At 45.2% G+C, this 19615-nt stretch overlaps 1 protein-coding gene and 1 long non-coding RNA gene across 2 annotated transcripts; one reads left to right on the plus strand and one right to left on the minus strand.

Moving 5' to 3' along the window:
* Positions 1-473: 473 nt before the first annotated feature.
* Positions 474-12129, minus strand: LOC106593002 (monocarboxylate transporter 7). The gene is made up of 5 exons (XM_082972924.1): positions 11714-12129; positions 5371-5633; positions 3347-3490; positions 2027-2155; positions 474-1432 (listed from the first exon to the last, which is right to left on the minus strand). Exons 2-5 carry the CDS (start codon positions 5615-5617, stop codon positions 489-491), a joined length of 1464 nt encoding a protein of 487 aa, XP_082829050.1. The 5' UTR covers positions 5618-5633; positions 11714-12129; the 3' UTR covers positions 474-488.
* A 1059-nt stretch (positions 12130-13188) lies between these two features.
* On the plus strand, positions 13189-18945 carry LOC106601763 (uncharacterized). The gene is made up of 3 exons (XR_001328087.3): positions 13189-14053; positions 15830-15917; positions 16214-18945. It is a non-coding gene; the product is annotated as an uncharacterized LOC106601763 (long non-coding RNA).
* The last annotated feature ends 670 nt before the right edge of the window (positions 18946-19615 follow it).

Below are 19615 nucleotides of genomic sequence, written 5' to 3' on the forward strand. Positions count from 1 at the left end.
GAGAGATGGAGAGAGGAGAGATGGAGAGATGGAGAGATGTAGAGAGGGAGAGAGGAAGAGACGGAGAGGGAGAGACGAAGAGAGGAAGAGAGGGAGGGATGGAGAGATGGAGAGAGGGAGGGATGGAGAGATGGAGAGAGGGAGGGATGGAGAGATGGAGAGATGGCGAGATGGAGAGATGTAGAGAGGGAGGGATGGAGAGATGGAGAGATGGAGAGAGGAAGAGAGGGAGGGATGGAGAGATGGAGAGAGGGAGAGATGAAGAGAGGGAGGGATGGAGAGATGGAGAGATTAGAGAGGGAGAGATGGAGAGAGGGAGAGAGGGAGAGATGTAGAGAGGAAGAGACGTAGAGACGGAGAGAGGGAGAGACGGAGAGAGAGGAGAGCAGAGGAAGAGATATAGAGAGGGAGAGATGGAGAGAGGGAGAGATGGAGAGAGGGAGAGATGGAGAGATATAGAGAAGACTATGATCCAGACAGTCAACCATCTAGGGTCTCTTACCCCCCAGCGGTGGTCCGGCCAGCCCAGCAAAGCTCTGGATACAGACATAGACCCCCACGGACGAGGGCATCCTCTCTATGCCCACCACGTCGTCCTCTGCCAGCATGGGGATGTGTGTAGAACCCACGGTGCCCATCAGGAAGCCATAGAGACAGCAGCAGGCTGCCAGGCCCCAGAACTCAGTCACCAGGGTGAAGGCAAGCAGCACCAGACACAGCAGAACTACACATCCCAGAAGCACCTGGGTCTTACGCATCCGCACCTTGTTTAAAATGACCCCGATGGACAGGCGCCCGCAGACCTCGGACACCGCCATTACAGAGAGCATGTAGGCCGACTTTTCTGGGTGGACGCCGCGGCTCTTACTGAGTTCTATGATGTAAAGTGACGGGGCGAAGAACCCCAGCGTGGCGAAGAGGCCAAACAGAGAGTAGCAGATGAACGCTCCATCTTTTAACACCGCAAAGTCTAGGAGTTTAGGTCTGGAGGGTTGGACAAGGGGACCCGCCTCACCCTGCTCTTTCTCCCCAGCCTCCAGCTGATTCTGTGGGGTTCCAAGGGTTGCCTGTCCCCCCTGGTTCTTCTCCCCCTGGTCCTCCATGAGGGCCCGGGTCTCAGAGGGGTCCTGCGTGGCTGTGGTGGCCCGGAGGTCAGCACTGGAGGCAGACAGAGAGGTGACCCCGGAATCCCCTGACTCCTCAGACTCCCCGGAGCTAACGTTGGTCTGAGTGTCCTCATTCTCCAGCTCATAGACCGTCTGCAGCTTAACGGACAGCTTCTCCTTATTGGACACCTCCCCTGACACTTCCTGGTCAGGCCTGATGATGATTGGTCGAAGCAGAGCGCCGCAGCCAATCACGGAGGCCTGCATGAGACCGATGACAATGAGGCAGTGACGCCAGCCGATGATCTCCTTCAAGGCCATGAAGGCTGCAGAGGAGAGGAGATGTGTGCTTTTAAATGACTGGTGGAAACATTCAAAAGTCCTGTTTTTTAACGCTCCTCCACAATGCTTCAGGTTTTATTTATAGAACAGTATCAGTCACTATATCTGCCTTTAAGATTCATTAGTCTGTGTCTGAAATGGCGCCCTATTCCCTATATAGCACCCTACACCCTATGGGCCCTGGTCAAAAGTAGTGCACTATATAGGGAATAGGGTGTCATTGGGCCCTGGTCAAAAGTAGTGCACTATATAGGGAATAGGGTGTCATTGGGCCCTGGTCAAAAGTAGTGCACTGTATAGGGAATAGGGTGTCATTGGGCCCTGGTCAAAAGTAGTGCACTATATAGGGAATAGGGTGTCATTGGGCCCTGGTCAAAAGTAGTGCACTATATAGGGAATAGGGTGTCATTGGGCCCTGGTCAAAAGTAGTGCACTATATAGGGAATAGGGTGTCATTGGGCCCTGGTCAAAAGTAGTGCACTGTATAGGGAATAGGGTGTCATTGGGCACTGGTCAAAAGTAGTGCACTATATAGGGAATAAGGTGCCATTTCGGACACACATGAAACCGCAACGTACCTGGTGCGAAGGCAAACATGGCAAAGGACTCCCCTGAGGAGGCCAAGGCGGTGACCAGGGACCTCCTTCTGTTGAAGTACTGAGACAGGATGGTGATGGTGGGCAGGAAGGTCAGGCAGTACCCCAGACCTGGACACATTAGAAAATGACAACACATTATTGTTCACGCAATCTGGAAATCACATGATTAACATAAAACCAAACAACATGAAAACACGATTACAAGAGTACCTTGTCATCAAGATCATGTCAAATAACGTTTACAAAGTGAATACAGTCACTGTGCAAAATGCTGTTGACGGTTTCACGTTTCAGTCCATGTCTTAGATATATACACATCATTGGTCCAGCACAGGACACACAGAGGGGTGTGACAGCCACTGGCACTGCAGCAAGGTCAGGGGTCAGAGGTCAGAGGTCAGGGCTGACAGGTCACTCTGATGTCAGAGGTCAGGGTTGATAGGTCACTCAGGCTTGTTGTCGTGGTGACTGCTGAAAGAGGACGCAGTTAAAAACAAAGAGAAGAAGAGAGAAGACAGAGGTTGTTAAGTTAGCTGCTGTCTGTTTTAAAGGAAGGTGAAGAGTTATTTAGTGGGACAGCTAGCAGTGCTTCGTTCTGTAAAAGAAAAGTTATTTGGATCGGATCTGAAAGGAAATATTGGTTTATTTTGGACAATTTGGGGAATTGTGATTTTTCTGTTGTGCAAATCTGTCCTACAGACTCAAGATGGGGGAGTTTAGGCCACATTGATACCACACGTTTCATTCATATCTTTCCATCTGAATTGAATAAAGCTTTGACAGTGGGGTTGGGAGTTTTTACCCCACAAACACAGGCCAGGTCTGGAAGAGACAGACATCAATCAGCCTCATGCACTGCTAGGAGTCCCTTGTTTCATTCAGATCTTTTTCAGCTGGAATTCTAAGCATGAATGTAACAGCTAAACATAGATCATTATTCTCCTAACATGTTCAAGGTGTTTCTAATGAATTTCACATATGTATCACAAGATAGACCATTGCAGGAAGCATGAAGTACTGGTGTGTGAGTGAGTGAGTGAGTGAGTGAGTGAGTGAGTGAGTGAGTGAGTGAGTGAGTGAGTGAGTGAGTGTGAGTGAGTGAGTGAGTGAGTGAGTGAGTGAGTGAGTGAGTGAGTGAGTGAGTGAGTGAGTGAGTGAGTGAGTGAGTGAGTGAGTGAGTGAGTGAGTGAGTGAGTGTGTGAGTGTGTGAGTGTGTGTGTGAGTGAGTGAGTGAGTGAGTGAGTGAGTGAGTGAGTGAGTGAATGAGTGTGTGTGTGTATAAAGTAGTTAGATCGTTACCTGAGACGATGCCGATGGTGACGTACATCTCGTTGATGGAGGAGACGAAAGCAGAGCTGATGGTACCCAGACTGATCAGAAAACCCCCCAACATCACTACGGGACGGTACCCAAACCGGTTACTGAGCACCGTGGACAGAGGGGCTGGAGGGAGAGAGGGGGGGAGAGGAGAGAGGGGGAAGAGAGAGAGAGAGAGAGGGGGAAGAGGAGTGAGGAGGAGAGAGGGGGAAGAGGAGAGAGGGGGAAAAGAGAGAGAGAGAGAGGGGGAAGAGGAGTGAGGGGGAGAGAGGGGGAAGAGGAGAGAGGGGGAAGAGGAGAGAGGGGGAAAAGAGAGAGAGAGAGGGGAAGAGGAGTGAGGGGGAGAGAGGGGGAAGAGGAGAGAGGGGGAGAAAGAGAGAGAGAGAGAGGGGGAAGAGGAGTGAGGGGGAGAAAGAGAGAGGGGGAAGAGGAGAGAGAAGGGGAAGAGGAGAAAGGGGAGAGAGGGAGAAGAGAAGAGAGGGGGAAGAGGAGAGAGGGAGAGAGGGGGAAGAGGGGAGGGAGAGAGAGGGAAGAGAAGAGGGAGAGGGAGAGAGGGGGAAGAGGAGAGGGAGAGGGAGAGAGAGGGAAGAGGAGAGGAGAGGGAGAGGGAGAGAGGGGGAAGAGGAGAGAGGGGAAGAGGAGAAGGGGAGAGAGGGGGAAGAGGAGAGAGGGGGAGAGAGGGGGAAGAGGAGAGAGGGGGAGAAAGAGAGAGGAGAAAGAGGAGAGAGGGGGAGAGAAGGGGAAGAGGAGAAAGGGGGAGAGAGGGAGAAGAGGAGAGAGGGGGAAGAGGAGAGAGGGAGAGAGGGGGAAGAGGAGAGGGAGAGAGGGGAAGAGGAGAGGGAGAGGGAGAGAGGGGGAAGAGGAGAGGGAGAGAGGGGGAAGAGGAGAGGGAGAGGGAGAGAGGGGGAAGAGGAGAGAGGGGAAGAGGAGAGAGGGGAAGAGGAGAGAGGGGGAGAAAGGGAGAGAGGGGGAAGAGGAGAAGGGGAGAGAGGGGGAAGAGAGAGAGAGAGGGGGAAGAGGAGAGAGGGGGAGAAAGAGAGAGGGGGAAGAGGAGAGAGGGGGAGAGAAGGGGAAGAGGAGAAAGGGGGAGAGGGGGAAGAGGAGAGGGAGAGGGAGAGAGGGGGAAGAGGAGAGGGAGAGGGAGAGAGGGGGAAGAGGAGAAAGGGGGAGAGGGGGAAGAGGAGAGGGAGAGGGAGAGAGGGGGAAGAGGAGAGGGAGAGGGAGAGAGGGGGAAGAGGAGAAAGGGGGAGAGGGGGAAGAGGAGAAAGGGGGAGAGGGGGAAGAGGAGAAAGGGGGAGAGGGGGAAGAGGAGAGAGGGGTTAGAGAGGATTGTTAGTTTTACTACAGACATGTTTTTCATTTACCTTATACACTATTTAATGAAGTAGTTGATTGACACAGTTCAGTGAGTAGGACAGATTCTGTGTCTAAATACTGTTCACACAACTTTACTGGCCCATATTCATAAAGCCTCTTATACGAGCGCTGATCTGGGATCAGGACCCCTGTCCATAAAAATCTGATCCATTATGATCTAAAAGGCAAAACTATTCCTAGATCAGCACTGCTACCCTGATCCTAGACCTATGAAGACGATGATAAAGAGGCTCCACCTGTGAAGGTAATGATGAGGATGACTAAGAGGCTCTCTCTGAACCACCTGTGAAGGTGAGGATGACTAAGAGGCTCTCTCTGAACCACCTGTGAAGGTGAGGATGACTAAGAGGCTCTCTCTGAACCACCTGTGAAGGTGAGGATGACTAAGAGGCTCTCTCTGAACCACCTGTGAAGGTGAGGATCATTTAAGAGGCTCTCTCTGAACCACCTGTGAAGGTGAGGATGATTAAGAGGCTCTCTCTGAACCACCTGTGAAGGTGAGGATGATTAAGAGGCTCTTTCTGAACCACCTGTGAAGGTAAGGATGATTAAGATGCTCTCTCTGACCCACCTGTGAAGCTGAAGATGCTCTCTCTGACCCACCTGTGAAGATGCTCTCTCTGACCCACCTGTGAATGTGAGGATGAAGACGCAGATTGCGATGACCCAGGATACTCTGCTGTTGCTCTCCCCAAACTCTGTCATGAGGTCCTCGAGGAACACCCCCAGAGACTTGATGGTCCCGTAAGTAAACACCTCAACGAAGAAGAAGGCCACGGCCACCGCCCAGCCCCAGCCTCCGTCTGGCACTGCCTCGTACACACATGGACCCCTGCACCCCCCGGACCCCCGCACCGCTGACTTTAACCCCCGCATGGCTGGGTCTGAGCACCTGGGAGAGAGGGACAGAGTGTCAATCAGGGAACTTTTAAAGTTTCTTCAAGTGTAGTCAAGCGCTATGATGAAACTGGCTCTCATGAGGACCGACACAGGAAAGGAAGACCCAGAGTTCCCTCTGCTGCAGAGGATAAGTTCATTACAGTTACCAGCCTCAGAAATCGGCAATTAACTTCACCTCAGAAAACAGACACATCTCAACATCAACTTTTCAGAGGAGACTGTGTGAATCAGGCCTTCATGGTCAAATTGCTGCAAAGAAACCACTATTAAAGGACACCAATAAGAAGAAGACACTTGCTTGGGCCAATAAACACAAGCAATGGACATTAGACCGGTGGAAATCTGTCCTTTGGCCTGATGAGTCCAAATTTTAGATTTTTGGTTCCAACTGCCTCGTCTTTGTGAGACGCAGAGCAAGTGAACGGATGATCTCTGCATGGGTGGTTCCCACCGTGAAGCATGGAGGAGGAGGTGTGATGGTGTGGGGGAGCTGGTGACACTGTCTGTGATTTATTTAGAATTCAAGGCACACTTAACGAGCATGGCTACCACAGCATTCTGCAGCAACACGCCATCCCATCTGGTTTGCACTTAACGGGATTATCATTTGTTTTTCAACAGGACAATGACCCAACACATCTCCACGCTGTGTAAGGGCTATTTGACCAAAAAGGAGAGTGATGGAGTGCTGCATCAGATGACCTGGCCTCCACAATCACCCAACCTCAACCCAATTGAGATGGTTTGGGATGAATTGGACCGCAGAGTGAAGGAAAAGCAGCCAACAAGTGCTCAGCATATGTGGGAACTCCTTCAAGACTGTTGGAAAAGCCTTCAAGGTAACTACCTCATGAAGCTGGTTAAGAGAATGCAAAGAGTGTGCAACGCTGTCATCAAGGCAAAGGGTGGCTACTTTGAAGAATCTAAAATCTAAAATACACTGCTCAAAAAAATAAAGGGAACACTTAAACAACACATCCTAGATCTGAATGAAAGAAATAATCTTATTAAATACTTTTTTCTTTACATAGTTGAATGTGCTGACAACAAAATCACACAAAAATAATCAATGGAAATCCAATTTATCAACCCATGGAGGTCTGGATTTGGAGTCACACTCAAAATTAAAGTGGTAAACCACACTACAGTCTGATCCAACTTTGATGTAATGTCCTTAAAACAAGTCAAAATGAGGCTCAGTGGTGTGTGTGGCCTCCACGTGCCTGTATGACCTCCGTACAACGCCTGGGCATGCTCCTGATAAGGTGGCGGATGGTCTCCTGAGGGATCTCCTCCCAGACCTGGACTAAAGCATCCGCCAACTTCTGGACAGTCTGTGGTGCAACGTGGCGTTGGTGGATGGAGCGAGACATGATGTCCCAGATGTGCTCAATTGGATTCAGGTCTGGGGAACGGGCGGGCCAGTCCATAGCATCAATGCCTTCCTCTTGCAGGAACTGCTGACACACTCCAGCCACATGAGGTCTAGCATTGTCTTGCATTAGGAGGAACCCAGGGCCAACCGCACCAGCATATGGTCTCACAAGGGGTCTGAGGATCTCATCTCGGTACCTAATGGCAGTCAGGCTACCTCTGGCGAGGGCTGTGTGGCCCCCCAAAGAAATGCCACCCCACACCATGACTGACCCACTGCCAAACGGGTCATGCTGGAGGATGTTGCAGGCAGCAGAACGTTCTCCACGGTGTCTCCAGACTCTGTCACGTCTGTCACATGTGTTCAGTGTGAACCTGCTTTCATCTGGTGTTCTCTGGCAAATGCCAAACGTCCTGCACTGTGTTGGGCTGTAAGCACAACCCCCACCTGTGGACGTTGGGCCCTCATACCACCCTCATGGAGTCTGTTTCTGACCGTTTGAGCAGACACATGCACATTTGTGGCCTGCTGGAGGTCATTTTGCAGGGCTCTGGCAGTGCTCCTCCTGCTCCTCCTTGCACAAAGGCGGAGGTAACGGTCCTGCTGCTGGGTTGTTGCCCTCCTACGGCCTCCTCCACGTCTCCTGATGTACTAGCCTGTCTCCTGGTAGCGCCTCCATGCTCTGGACACTACGCTGACAGACACAGCAAACCTTCTTGCCACAGCTCGCATTGATGTGCCATCCTGGATGAGCTGCACTACCTGAGCCACTTGTGTGGGTTGTAGACTTCGTCTCATGCTACCACTAGAGTGAAAGCACCGCCAGCATTCAAAAGTGACCAAAACATCAACCAGGAAGCATAGGAACTGAGAAGTGGTCTGTGGTCTCCACCTGCAGAACCACTCCTTTATTGGGGGTGTCTTGCTTATTGCCTATAATTTCCACCTGTTGTCTATTCCATTTGCACAACAGCATGTGAAATGTATTGTCAATCAGTGTTGCTTCCTAAGTGGACAGTTTGATTTCACAGAAGTGTGATTGACTTGGAGTTACATTGTGTTGTTTAAGTGTTCCCTTTATTTTTTTGAGCAGTATATATGATGATTTGTTTAACACTTTTTTGGTTACTACATGATTCCATATGTTATTTCATAGATTTTATGTCTTCACAGTTATTCTACAATGTAGAAAATAGTGTGTGTGTATATTGAGTGTAAAAAAACATTAAGAACACCTGCTCTTTCCATGAAATAGACTGACCAAGTTAGAGGTCGACCGATTATGATTTTTTTTCAACGCCGATACCGATACCGATTATTGGAGGGCCCCCAAAAAAAAGCCGATACCGGTTAATAATGACAATTACAACAATACTGAACACTTATTTTAACTTAATATAATACATCAATAAAATCAATTTAGCCTCAAATAAATAATGAAACATGTTCAATTTGGTTTAAATAATGCAAAAACAAAGTGTTGGAGAAGAAAGTAAAAGTGCAATATGTGCATGTAAGAAAGCTAACGTTTAAGTTCCTTGCTCAGAACATGAAAACATATGAAAGCTGGTGGTTCCTTTTAACATGAGTCTTCAATATTCCCAGGTAAGAAGTTTTAGGTTGTAGTTATTATAGGAATTATAGGACTATTTCTCTCTATACGATTTGTATTTCATATACCTTTGACTATTGGATGTTCTTATAGGCACTTTAGTATTGCCAGTGTAACAGTATAGCTTCCATCCCTCTCCTCGCTCCTACCTGGCCTCGAACCAGGAACACATCGACAACAGCCACCCTCGAAGCAGCGTTACCCATGCAGAGCAAGGGAAACAACTACTCCAAGTCTCAGAGCGAGTGACGTTTGAAACACTATTAGCGCGCACCCCGCTAACTAGCTAGCCATTTCACATGGGTTACACTAGCCTAATCTTGGGAGTTGATAGGCTTGAAGTCATAAACAGCGCAATGCATTGCGAAGAGCTGCTGGCAAAACGCACAAACGTGCTGTTTGAATGAATGCTTACGAGCCTGCTGGTGCCTACCACCGCTCAGTCAGACTGCTCTATCAAATCATAGACTTAATTATAATATAATAAACACACAGAAATACGAGCCTTAGGTCATTAATATGGTCGAATCCGGAAACTATCATCTCGAAAACAAAACGTTTTTTCTTTCAGTGAAATAAGGAACCGTTCCATATTTTATCTAACGGGTGGCATCCCTAAGTCTAAATATTCCTGTTACATTGCACAACCTTCAATGTTATGTCATAATTACGTAACATTCTGGCAAATTAGTTCGCAACAAGCCAGGCGGCCCAAACTGTTGCATATACCCTGACTCTGCATGCAATGAACGCTAGAGATGTGACACAATTTCATGTTAGCAGGCAATATTAACTAAATATGCAGGTTTAAAAATATATACTTGTGTATTGATTTTAAAGAAAGGCATTGATGTTTATGGTCTGGTACATTTGTGCAACGACAGCGCTTTTTTTGCAAATGCGCTTGTTAAATCATCACCCGTTTGTCGAAGTAGGCTGTGATTCGATGATAAATTAACAGGCACCGCATCGATTATATGCAACGCAGGACACGTTAGATAACCTAGTAATATCATCAACCATGTGTAGTTAACTAGTGATTATGTTAAGATTGATAGTTTTTGACACAAACTTTTTTTTCATCCCCGAAAATGTCCACTTGGATGGCCCAACTAAGAATTTTCTATACAGAAAAAAACCTGTAATTAGCTCCAATTCGTGTCAGATGAACAGTAACAGCTAGCACTCTAAATGTTCCTGTAGTCTTCCAGTCATTGTGCTAACGCTAGTTAGCATTGGCTCAGTTAGCATTGGCTCATAAAACCACCTATAACTTCCTTTATACTGGACGCAAAGACATACAAATGGTATCCATTATGGTATTCTGTTGCAGCTAGCAATATTCATAAAGTAATTATTTTTCACCTAAAAAAATCCCCCAAAATATTTATTAAGAAAACAACAACGCGGAAGCCCTGCAGTACCTCCGTGGACCCATAGGGTCACAGACCCCAGTTTGAAAACCCCTAGGCTACTACTGGTAAGTCATCACTAAGCAACACTCTGGCCTTACATTTACATTTTAGTCATTTAGCAGACGCTCTTATCCAGAGCGACTTACAGTAGTGAATGCATACATTTCATACATTTTTTTTTTTTTTCCCATACTGGTCCCCTGTGGGAATCAAACCCACAACCCTGGCATTGCAAACACCATGCTCTACCAACTGAGTGAGCATCACAGCTTGCTTGGCAGCTGAGTGAGTTGGCCACATAGGGTGAGTGAGTTGTTCACATAGGGTGAGTGAGTTGTTCACATAGGGTGAGTGAGTTGTTCACATAGGGTGAGTGAGTTGTTCACATAGGGTGAGTGAGTTGTTCACATAGGGTGAGTGAGTTGTTCACATAGGGTGAGTGAGTTGTTCACATAGGGTGAGTGAGTTGTTCACATAGGGTGAGTGTGTTGTTCACATAGGGTGAGTGAGTTGTTCACATAGGGTGAGTGATAGGGTGAGTGAGTTGTTCACATAGGGTGAGTGAGTTGTTCACGTAGGGTGAGTGAGTTGTTCACATAGGGTGAGTGAGTTGTTCACATAGGGTGAGTGAGTTGTTCACATAGGGTGAGTGAGTTGTTCACATAGGGTGAGTGAGTTGTTCACATAGGGTGAGTGAGTTGTTCACATAGGATGAGTGAGTTGTTCACATAGGGTAAGTGAGTTGTTCACATAGGGTGAGTGAGTTGTTCACATAGGGTGAGTGAGTTGTTCACATAGGGTGAGTGAGTTGTTCACATAGGGTGAGTGAGTTGTTCACATAGGGTGAGTGAGTTGTTCACATAGGGTGAGTGTGTTGTTCACATAGGGTGAGTGAGTTGTTCACATAGGGTGAGTGAGTTGTTCACATAGGGTGAGTGAGTTGTTCACATAGGGTGAGTGAGTTGTTCACATAGGGTGAGTGAGTTGTTCACATAGGGTGAGTGAGTTGTTCACATAGGGTGAGTGAGTTGTTCACATAGGGTGAGTGAGTTGTTCACATAGGGTGAGTGAGTTGTTCACATAGGGTGAGTGAGTTGGCCACATAGGGTGAGTGAGTTGTTCACATAGGGTGAGTGAGTTGTTCACATAGGGTGAGTGAGTTGTTCACATAGGATGAGTGAGTTGTTCACATAGGGTAAGTGAGTTGTTCACATAGGGTGAGTGAGTTGTTCACATAGGGTGAGTGAGTTGTTCACATAGGGTGAGTGAGTTGTTCACATAGGGTGAGTGAGTTGTTCACATAGGGTGAGTGAGTTGTTCACATAGGGTGAGTGAGTTGTTCACATAGGGTGAGTGAGTTGTTCACATAGGGTGAGTGTGTTGTTCACATAGTGTGAGTGAGTTGTTCACATAGGGTGAGTGTGTTGTTCACATAGTGTGAGTGAGTTGTTCACATAGGGTGAGTGTGTTGTTCACATAGGGTGAGTGAGTTGTTCACATAGGGTGAGTGTGTTGTTCACATAGTGTGAGTGAGTTGTTCACATAGGGTGAGTGAGTTGTTCACATAGGGTGAGTGAGTTGTTCACATAGGGTGAGTGTGTTGTTCACATAGGGTGAGTGAGTTGTTTACATAGGGTGAGTGAGTTCACGTTGAAATATAAAATACTTACCAACAGAGCGACGATCAGTCTAGTCAGAAAAATAATCGACACAGAATAGTCGACTGTCGAATATAATGAACAGGTTTTAATGGCAAAATGAGCAGCTAGTTTATCGGTATGTTCTTTCTATGTTCTCCCTATAACGTTAGTCTACCAGCTCTGTCTCTTCCGCTTCCGACCAGACGAATAGATGTCCAGGACTAAAGCAACATCTTTTTAAGCCTGATGTAAAAATGTCCTCTTGTCCGATCCACAAGGAGAATCATAGATGATTATGTTTCCCTGGTTACTGTATCTGTCCTCTCTTTCTTCAAGGCCTAAAACACATCTGTTTCTTCTGTTAAGTAAATCAACCGTTTCCTTATTTCCTTACCGTTTTGTCAGCTCTTTATAGCCTACCGGCTCGAGCCGGTCTTCAAGCGGGGGCGCGCAAATACTGCTGTAGCCTTTTTCTCAAGAGCGCGCAGCCCTGCGTTATGCTTCCATGACACTGAGCGTTATCACACTTCAATACCATTAGATCTGTGAAGTAGTCTGTAGGCCTACGCCTACGTGGACAAAAGTAGTCTACTGGATGTATATTATAATACTATTATCTACTTCACTTGCTTTGGCAATGTCAACATATGTTTCCAATGTTAATAAAGCCCCTTAAATTGAAATTGAAGACAGATAAATTATATCCTTATCTCTCTTATTATTGTATGAATAAAAAAACAGAGTAACACGCATACATTTTAGGCAAATTAATGAATTGCGGTTCTATGTATTTTTACTGGTAGCCAATGCCTGTTTTGGTAGCGCCTTCACTCCAGTGACGTAGCCTACTCTGGGGTTTTTGTCGAGAGCGCGCTCTTCGGAGAGCAGACTGATGAAATAGCCTTTCCAGGAGCGCACATGTAGCCAGAGACTCCCTGTCTGGGTGGAACAGGTTTATTCCAGTTCTGAGCCAACAACACTCACTTATACAACATTTAATATCGCAATAACAACCTTATCTAACCGGTGTTTTGCTAACAGAAATCGATATGAAATAGCTAGGGATGAGGGTAATTCTCCAACAAGGCACGTGTATAGATGTTCCGTCCTGTGTGAATGTAGGTAGTGGGTCTTCATAGGCCCCACCCCAGTATTATAGGTTAGAGACCCCATTCTTAGCTTGTCACTAGTTACCACAGCCATTTTTGGTCTTAATTTAAGATTAGGTTAGGCATAACGTTAGCTGTGTGGTTAATGTTTGGGTTAAGATTAGGGTTAGGTTTTTACATCAGATTTTAAAAAGATACATTGTAGAAATAGGCGGGGTTTATGACTCTGTGATTGTGTTAACTAGTGACGACCTTTGTCTTGTCCTCAGATGACGTTGCAGTGAGCCACAACCAGGATAGATTATAGACTATCGCTAAAAGTCCACTGTGTACCCTATAGCCTAGTTCTCTAGGCTAGGTTCATTCCAAACATACTGTATTTAATGTGGGAATCCTCAAATTCCGATGTACTGTAAAATAGACTATTGATTGTGTGATTTGAGTCAGTATTAGCAATGGCATCATATACCAGGGAGGACATAGACATTCTGTGTCTATGTACTCTTTTGTTGACCCAGTCTTGTTACATGTTTATAGAATGTATACTTTTTAAAATACATCCTCTGAAAAAATGTGACCGTGATCAATGCACTTGTCTCCGCTGACCTAACCATTACCTCCCTCGCCCTACGTAGTCAGGGGAAATGATGTTGCACCAGCAGCACCGCTGATATTGCGATGAACAACATGCAAGACTTCACAATCACACCGTTACACAGCATCTGCACGGGTTGGCTTCATCCCCCATAGCGTGGTAGCTATGCGACCAAAACAGCGGAGAAGTTAACCCTCGCGCTTCAACGCTCTTAGTTGTTGCGGAAATTCACCCACTATAGTATGCTTTCACTTTGTACATCTACAATATAAATACTCTAAACACAATGATTGGGTAATGAATCCTGGAAAAATAGTGCATGTAACCTAAGGTCTGGTACCCGATCTACAAAGAATCTCAACGTCCTAGGAATCTCGTTAAACCTGTTTTACGACAACACCAAACTCCCAGCTCATAGTAGGTTTAAGGATGACGTTAAGACACTGCCTAGACAAACTCTGAGCCAAAATCAATTTATAAAAGTTGATCTCCGCTGGTAATCACGACAGTTTGAGGTACCGCAAAGGACAGATAGTGAAGACGCTCATTGACATTGTTGCAAATGATGGGGAATAACCAATCGTAATGAGGCATCGCCAGCTGTTAACTCTACAGCACGCTTCAGACAAGGACAGTGAATGTGACTGTACATCAAATGTTGTAATGGTAAAACTTTGATATAATTTTCGCCTGACAAGATCACTTTGTCTACTCTTATTTATTGCCTAATATGTTGGGATGCATAACCTTTTTGTTTTTTTCAACAATTCTGATTGTTTTTTGATTATACCGTTATGTCAACACAGTCGTCTCTCACCGGTTTAACAACTCTAAATCGCTTTTGATACAGTAGGCATCAATTAAGTCACTTGCCGATAATGTTGCATACAACGTTTGAAAGGCCTATAATTTTAATCGAACACAATCAAATGTTACATAAGATGTCTTCAATTTAGACATCTTTTTTTTAACAAGGTGATGTTGCGCTCCAAAGGGATACATTGAAATAACATGATGTAGGTAACTAAAGAAAGAAAGAAAAACGTGTTTCTTTATTAGCCTCGTGATTGTGAGTATATATTTAGGCATGTCTGTGAAATAGGCCTCGTAAAATAATTGTCAAAAGCGCAAAAGATAAAGACTATTGTAGCATGTAGGTCTTGATGATTTATGGATTGATCATATTTGTCACGACTTCCGCCGAAGTTGGCTCCTCTCCTTGTTCGGGCGGCTGTCGACGTCCCCGGCTTTCTAGCCATCGCCGCTCCATTCTTCAATTATCCATTGGTTTTGTCTTGTTCCATTCACACCTGGTTTGCATTCCCCAATCACACTAATTGTATTTATTCCTCTGTTCCCCCCTCATGTCTTTGTGTGAAATTATTTGTGTTTTACGCACTGGGCTAAGCGTTTGTTATTTTCCGTGTGTTTTCACGAAGCTTATTGTTATACATTTATGTTGCGTGACATTTGTGCGCGCTATACACTTTGCCTTGTTGGCTAGAGGAGGTTTTTGACGCAGCTGCGTCCATCTGTATATCTCTCCTGCCGTAATAAAGTGTGCGCCTGTTCACAATTCTCTGCTCTCCTGCACCTGACTTCACCACCAGTACGCACACGCCTGACAATATTACAACAGAAATATCAAAACAGTGTTTTTAAACACTTCAAAGCAATTGCAATGGGGCGCAGGGACCACTGACTCGCTGCATTGTTTTTATTATCAAGACACCTGCTGGTAACTCTTAACTGGTTAGGACAGCTCATGAGGTTATTATCCAGATACCTGCTGGTAACTCTTAACTGGTTAGGACAGATCATGAGGTTATTATCCAGATACCTGCTGGTAACTCTTAACTGGTTAGGACAGCTCATGAGGTTATTATCCAGATACCTGCTGGTACCTCTTAACTGGTTAGGACAGCTCATGAGGTTATTATCCAGATACCTGCTGGTAACTCTTAACTGGTTAGGACAGCTCATGAGGAGTCCTAAATATCTGCTGACTATAGTGGAGTCATGACTAAAGAGGCTTCATGCATAGCTTTTTTTAACCATAAGAGTAAAATGTCTCTATTCTCAGCACTTTGTGACGCTTTGTGCATACGGGCCCTGTTGTTTGGAGGGTGTTTGAATGTAAACCCAATGTAAGTGTTATGATACACTGAAACTGTTGTCAAACAGAATTTACGTGCTCTGACTAGTCTTAAACACCCCAAAGTGGTTATTTAATCTGAATATTGGTGTTTTTAAGAGAGTGTTGTGAAAAGACGTTTAGGGGTTTTCCGTGTATGTAAAAGGCAGCATCAAAACACCTGTGTCTCTTATACGATCACATGGTTAACAAATCCAAATGGATTATATCCTAAATATTGATTGTTGATAAGGGCCTATGGACAATATTGTTTATGGAATTCCACATTTTTTCATTGCTTTATTTAGACCGACTAGAAACAGGAGACAGAAAAGGAGTGAAACTGGGACAAGCAGAAGCGGAAATTGGACCCACCACTTCTGGGGCAGTAAGATGGTACATTTCATTGAAATTTCCTCGGAATTTTACACAATCAACCACACAGCCACACTTTTAAAAAACGTTTCTGTGGTGAATTGAAATTGACTCAATAAATAACCAACATGTACTTTATAAAAATGAATGCAAGTCATTTCAATGATTTTTTTACATTTCATTTGACCAACATTCGTTTTTAGAATAAATCCAACTTAATATGTTTCTCAAAATGTAAGTATATTTTATATGAGGATAACCAAAAATGGAGAACATTTTGTGATTGAACTAATTGTCACGCCTGCTCCCCCTCCCAGGGATCCAGGCTACCCGTCATCATACGCACCTGTTACCATCATTACGCGCAGCTGCGCTCATTGGACTCACCTGGAATCCCTCACTTTGTTTATTGCCCCTGCATATATGTCTGCTCCTCTGTGTTGATCCCTGTAGTAGCATTGTTTGACGTGTCGCGTTTATGTCTAGACGCTGTGCCTGTTCCGTTGCATGTCCGTCTGTATTAAATGGTTCACTCCCTGTACCTGCTTATCATCTCCAGCGTTGGGCCTTACACTAATTGGAAGTATGGTTTTAAACTCCTTGTACTTCCTTTCTGGCCATGTGGTTCTGTTTTTAGAGGATTGTGGGTAATTCAAAAATGTTTAGACTTTATGTTTGCATGTTTGAATAAATAAAAATGTATGAGTATTAAGCAGCTTGTATCATGAGGTGTTAGGATCATGAGGAAGGGACAACGTTTGATGATGAGATCACCCTTTCCCACATTTCCACATTTTAATGGTACATGTAAATACACTGTCCTGCGATGCTGTGAAACCTCCAGTTACTGTTGGTGGATTGAGCACTGTGCTCAACAATACCTGTCAAAAGGGATTTAAACGGGCAAATAATCAGATACACTAATCAACTAAAATCCCCCAGAAGAAGGTATCTAACACTAGACAGGAAACACAAGACAGGAAACACCATGAAAGTGTTTAGACATTTTTTAGAGAGCTAGCGACTGGAAGGAGCTGCAAAAACCACTCAAACATCTCTTAATTTAAAGACTCAGTCATGGACACTTACTGACAGTTGGGGCTGCATTGCGTGATGTATTGTTGTCTCTACCTTCTTGCCCTTTGTGCTGTTGTCTGTGCCCAATGTTTGTATCGTGTTTTGTGCTGTTACCATGTTATGTTGTGATGTTGCCATGTTGTGTTGCTTCCATGTTGTTGTCATGTTGTGTTTCTACCATGCTGTGTTTTCAGGGATCTAATTCTGCACTAAACAAATCTTGAAACACCATAATAGTGTTTTCAACCTTTTCCAGTAGTCCTCCCTGTCAGTGGGAAGGTGTTACGCAACACTTGATGTTGGTGTTACAACACTGTGTCATGTTTCAGAACATCTCAGTATGATGTGTTTCAATACTCCAGCAAAGTTAAGGTTTGGTCTTCTTCAAGTTGGTGTTTTGGTGTTACAAAACACGTCCTTTTAACAGTGTACGTCATATTGCTGGCTCTACCTTTAACCTAGCCACTGTCCCAGGCCTTCCCCCCACCTTCGGTAGAAAACGCCTGGGCGCCCAAGGCTACTTTTAACCCTGTACCTGGGCATCCAATAGCTTTTTTCTTCCATAGCAGCATTAGAGTCACTCCAGTGATTATGTTAGCTCTAGTGTTATTTTTTTGAGCAGTGTGTTTCTATTACCGAGGTTGACACTAAGGATGTGGAGCGAGCAGGAAGGAATAAACTAGCGAAGTCCCGTTGCCCCCATGTTTAAGCAGTTTTGTACTGTTTCCTCTTCCGGTATTACAGGACGTTATGTGGTAGCAACTTACTTCAAAGAATGACTTCAAGACACGAATCCCAAAGAAACTAACCAGCCACACTGCACTGCACTGTACTGTATCAAATCATCCCTAGTGATGCTTGTTTTAATGAATCTCAAAGAAACTAACCAGCCACACTGCACTGCACTGTACTGTATCAAATCATCCCTAGTGATGCTTGTTTTAATGAATCCCAAAGAAACTAACCAGCCACACTGCACTGCACTGTACTGTATCAAATCATCCCTAGTGATGCTTGTTTTAATGAATCCCAAAGAAACTAACCAGCCACACTGCACTGCACTGTACTGTATCAAATCATCCCTAGTGATGCTTGTTTTAATGAATCCCAAAGAAACTAACCAGCCACACTGCACTGCACTGTACTGTATCAAATCATCCCTAGTGATGCTTGTTTTAATGAATCTCAAAGAAACTAACCAGCCACACTGCACTGCACTGTACTGTATCAAATCATCCCTAGTGATGCTTGTTTTAATGAATCCCAAAGAAACTAACCAGCCACACTGCACTGCACTGTACTGTATCAAATCATCCCTAGTGATGCTTGTTTTAATGAATCCCAAAGAAACTAACCAGCCACACTGCACTGCACTGTACTGTATCAAATCATCCCTAGTGATGCTTGTTTTAATGAATCCCAAAGAAACTAACCAGCCACACTGCACTGCACTGTACTGTATCAAATCATCCCTAGTGATGCTTGTTTTAATGAATCCCAAAGAAACAAACACATGATTCATGGTGTGTGCAACGCCAGGGTTGTGGGTTCGATTCCCACGGGATGCCAGTACAAAAAAATACATTTCAAAAAATAAAAAATGCATGAAATGAAATGTATGCATTCACTACTGTAAGTCGCTCTGGATAAGAGCGTCTGCTAAATGACTAAAATGTAATGTAAATGTAATAGGTTATTACTGTGTAACTAATTACCATTTTACTACGTCATTTATTAGTGAGTATCTGGGCCGTATGTATCAGGCATCTCAGAGTAGGAGTGTTGATCTAAGATCAGTTTTGAGATCATAATGCATGAGATTACATGGACAGGGGGACCTGATCCTAGACCAGCACTCCTACTCCTACTGTCCCTTTTAGATTACATGGACAGGTGGGACCTGATCCTAGACCAGCTCTATGACTGAATACTGGTCCTTTTAGATTACATGGACGGGGGGGACCTGATCCTAGACCAGCTCTATGACTGAATACTGTTCCTTTTAGATTACATGGACAGGGGGGACCTGATCCTAGACCAGCTCTATAACTGAATACTGGTCCTTTTAGATTACATGGACAGGGGGGACCTGATCCTAGACCAGCTCTATGACTGAATACTGGTCCTTTTAGATTACATGGACAGGGGGGACCTGATCCTAGACCAGCTCTATGACTGAATACTGGTCCTTTTAGATTACATGGACAGGGGGGACCTGATCCTAGACCAGCTCTATGACTGAATACTGTTCCTTTTAGATTACATGGACAGGGGGGACCTGATCCTAGACCAGCTCTATGACTGAATACTGGTCCTTTTAGATTACATGGACAGGGGGGACCTGATCCTAGACCAGCTCTATGACTGAATAACTGAATACTGGTCCTTTTAGATTACATGGACAGGTGGGACCTGATCCTAGATCAGCTCTACGACTCCTACGCTTGATACAGACGTTGATTTCTGTGTTGGTTTTGCCATGGTTGAGTCTGTGTTTACTCTGAGAGGGGAAGGTAGAGATGGTGGTAGAATGAGCAGAACAGCAACCTTCAGAGATATCATCTGGTAATGGACTGTGTTCTCTTGGCAATCATCTATCAGCCAGAGATAATCAATGGGGAGCGGCCATTGTGATACAGATG

The sequence above is a fragment of the Salmo salar genome, chromosome 03, assembly GCF_965601325.2.
Source record: "Salmo salar chromosome 03, fSalSal1, whole genome shotgun sequence".
NCBI lineage: Eukaryota > Metazoa > Chordata > Actinopteri > Salmoniformes > Salmonidae > Salmo > Salmo salar.

Bases quoted from the DNA above. Each gene is read 5' to 3' on its own strand.
- LOC106593002 (XM_082972924.1), bottom strand. From the start codon at position 5,617: ATGCGGGGGTTAAAGTCAGCGGTGCGGGGGTCCGGGGGGTGCAGGGGT. The intron at 3,491-5,370 runs GTGGGTCAGAGA...CTCTCCCTCCAG, and splicing joins CTTCATCCTCACATTCACAG to CCCCTCTGTCCACGGTGCTC. The intron at 1,433-2,026 runs GTACGTTGCGGT...TCTCCTCTGCAG, and splicing joins CATGTTTGCCTTCGCACCAG to CCTTCATGGCCTTGAAGGAG.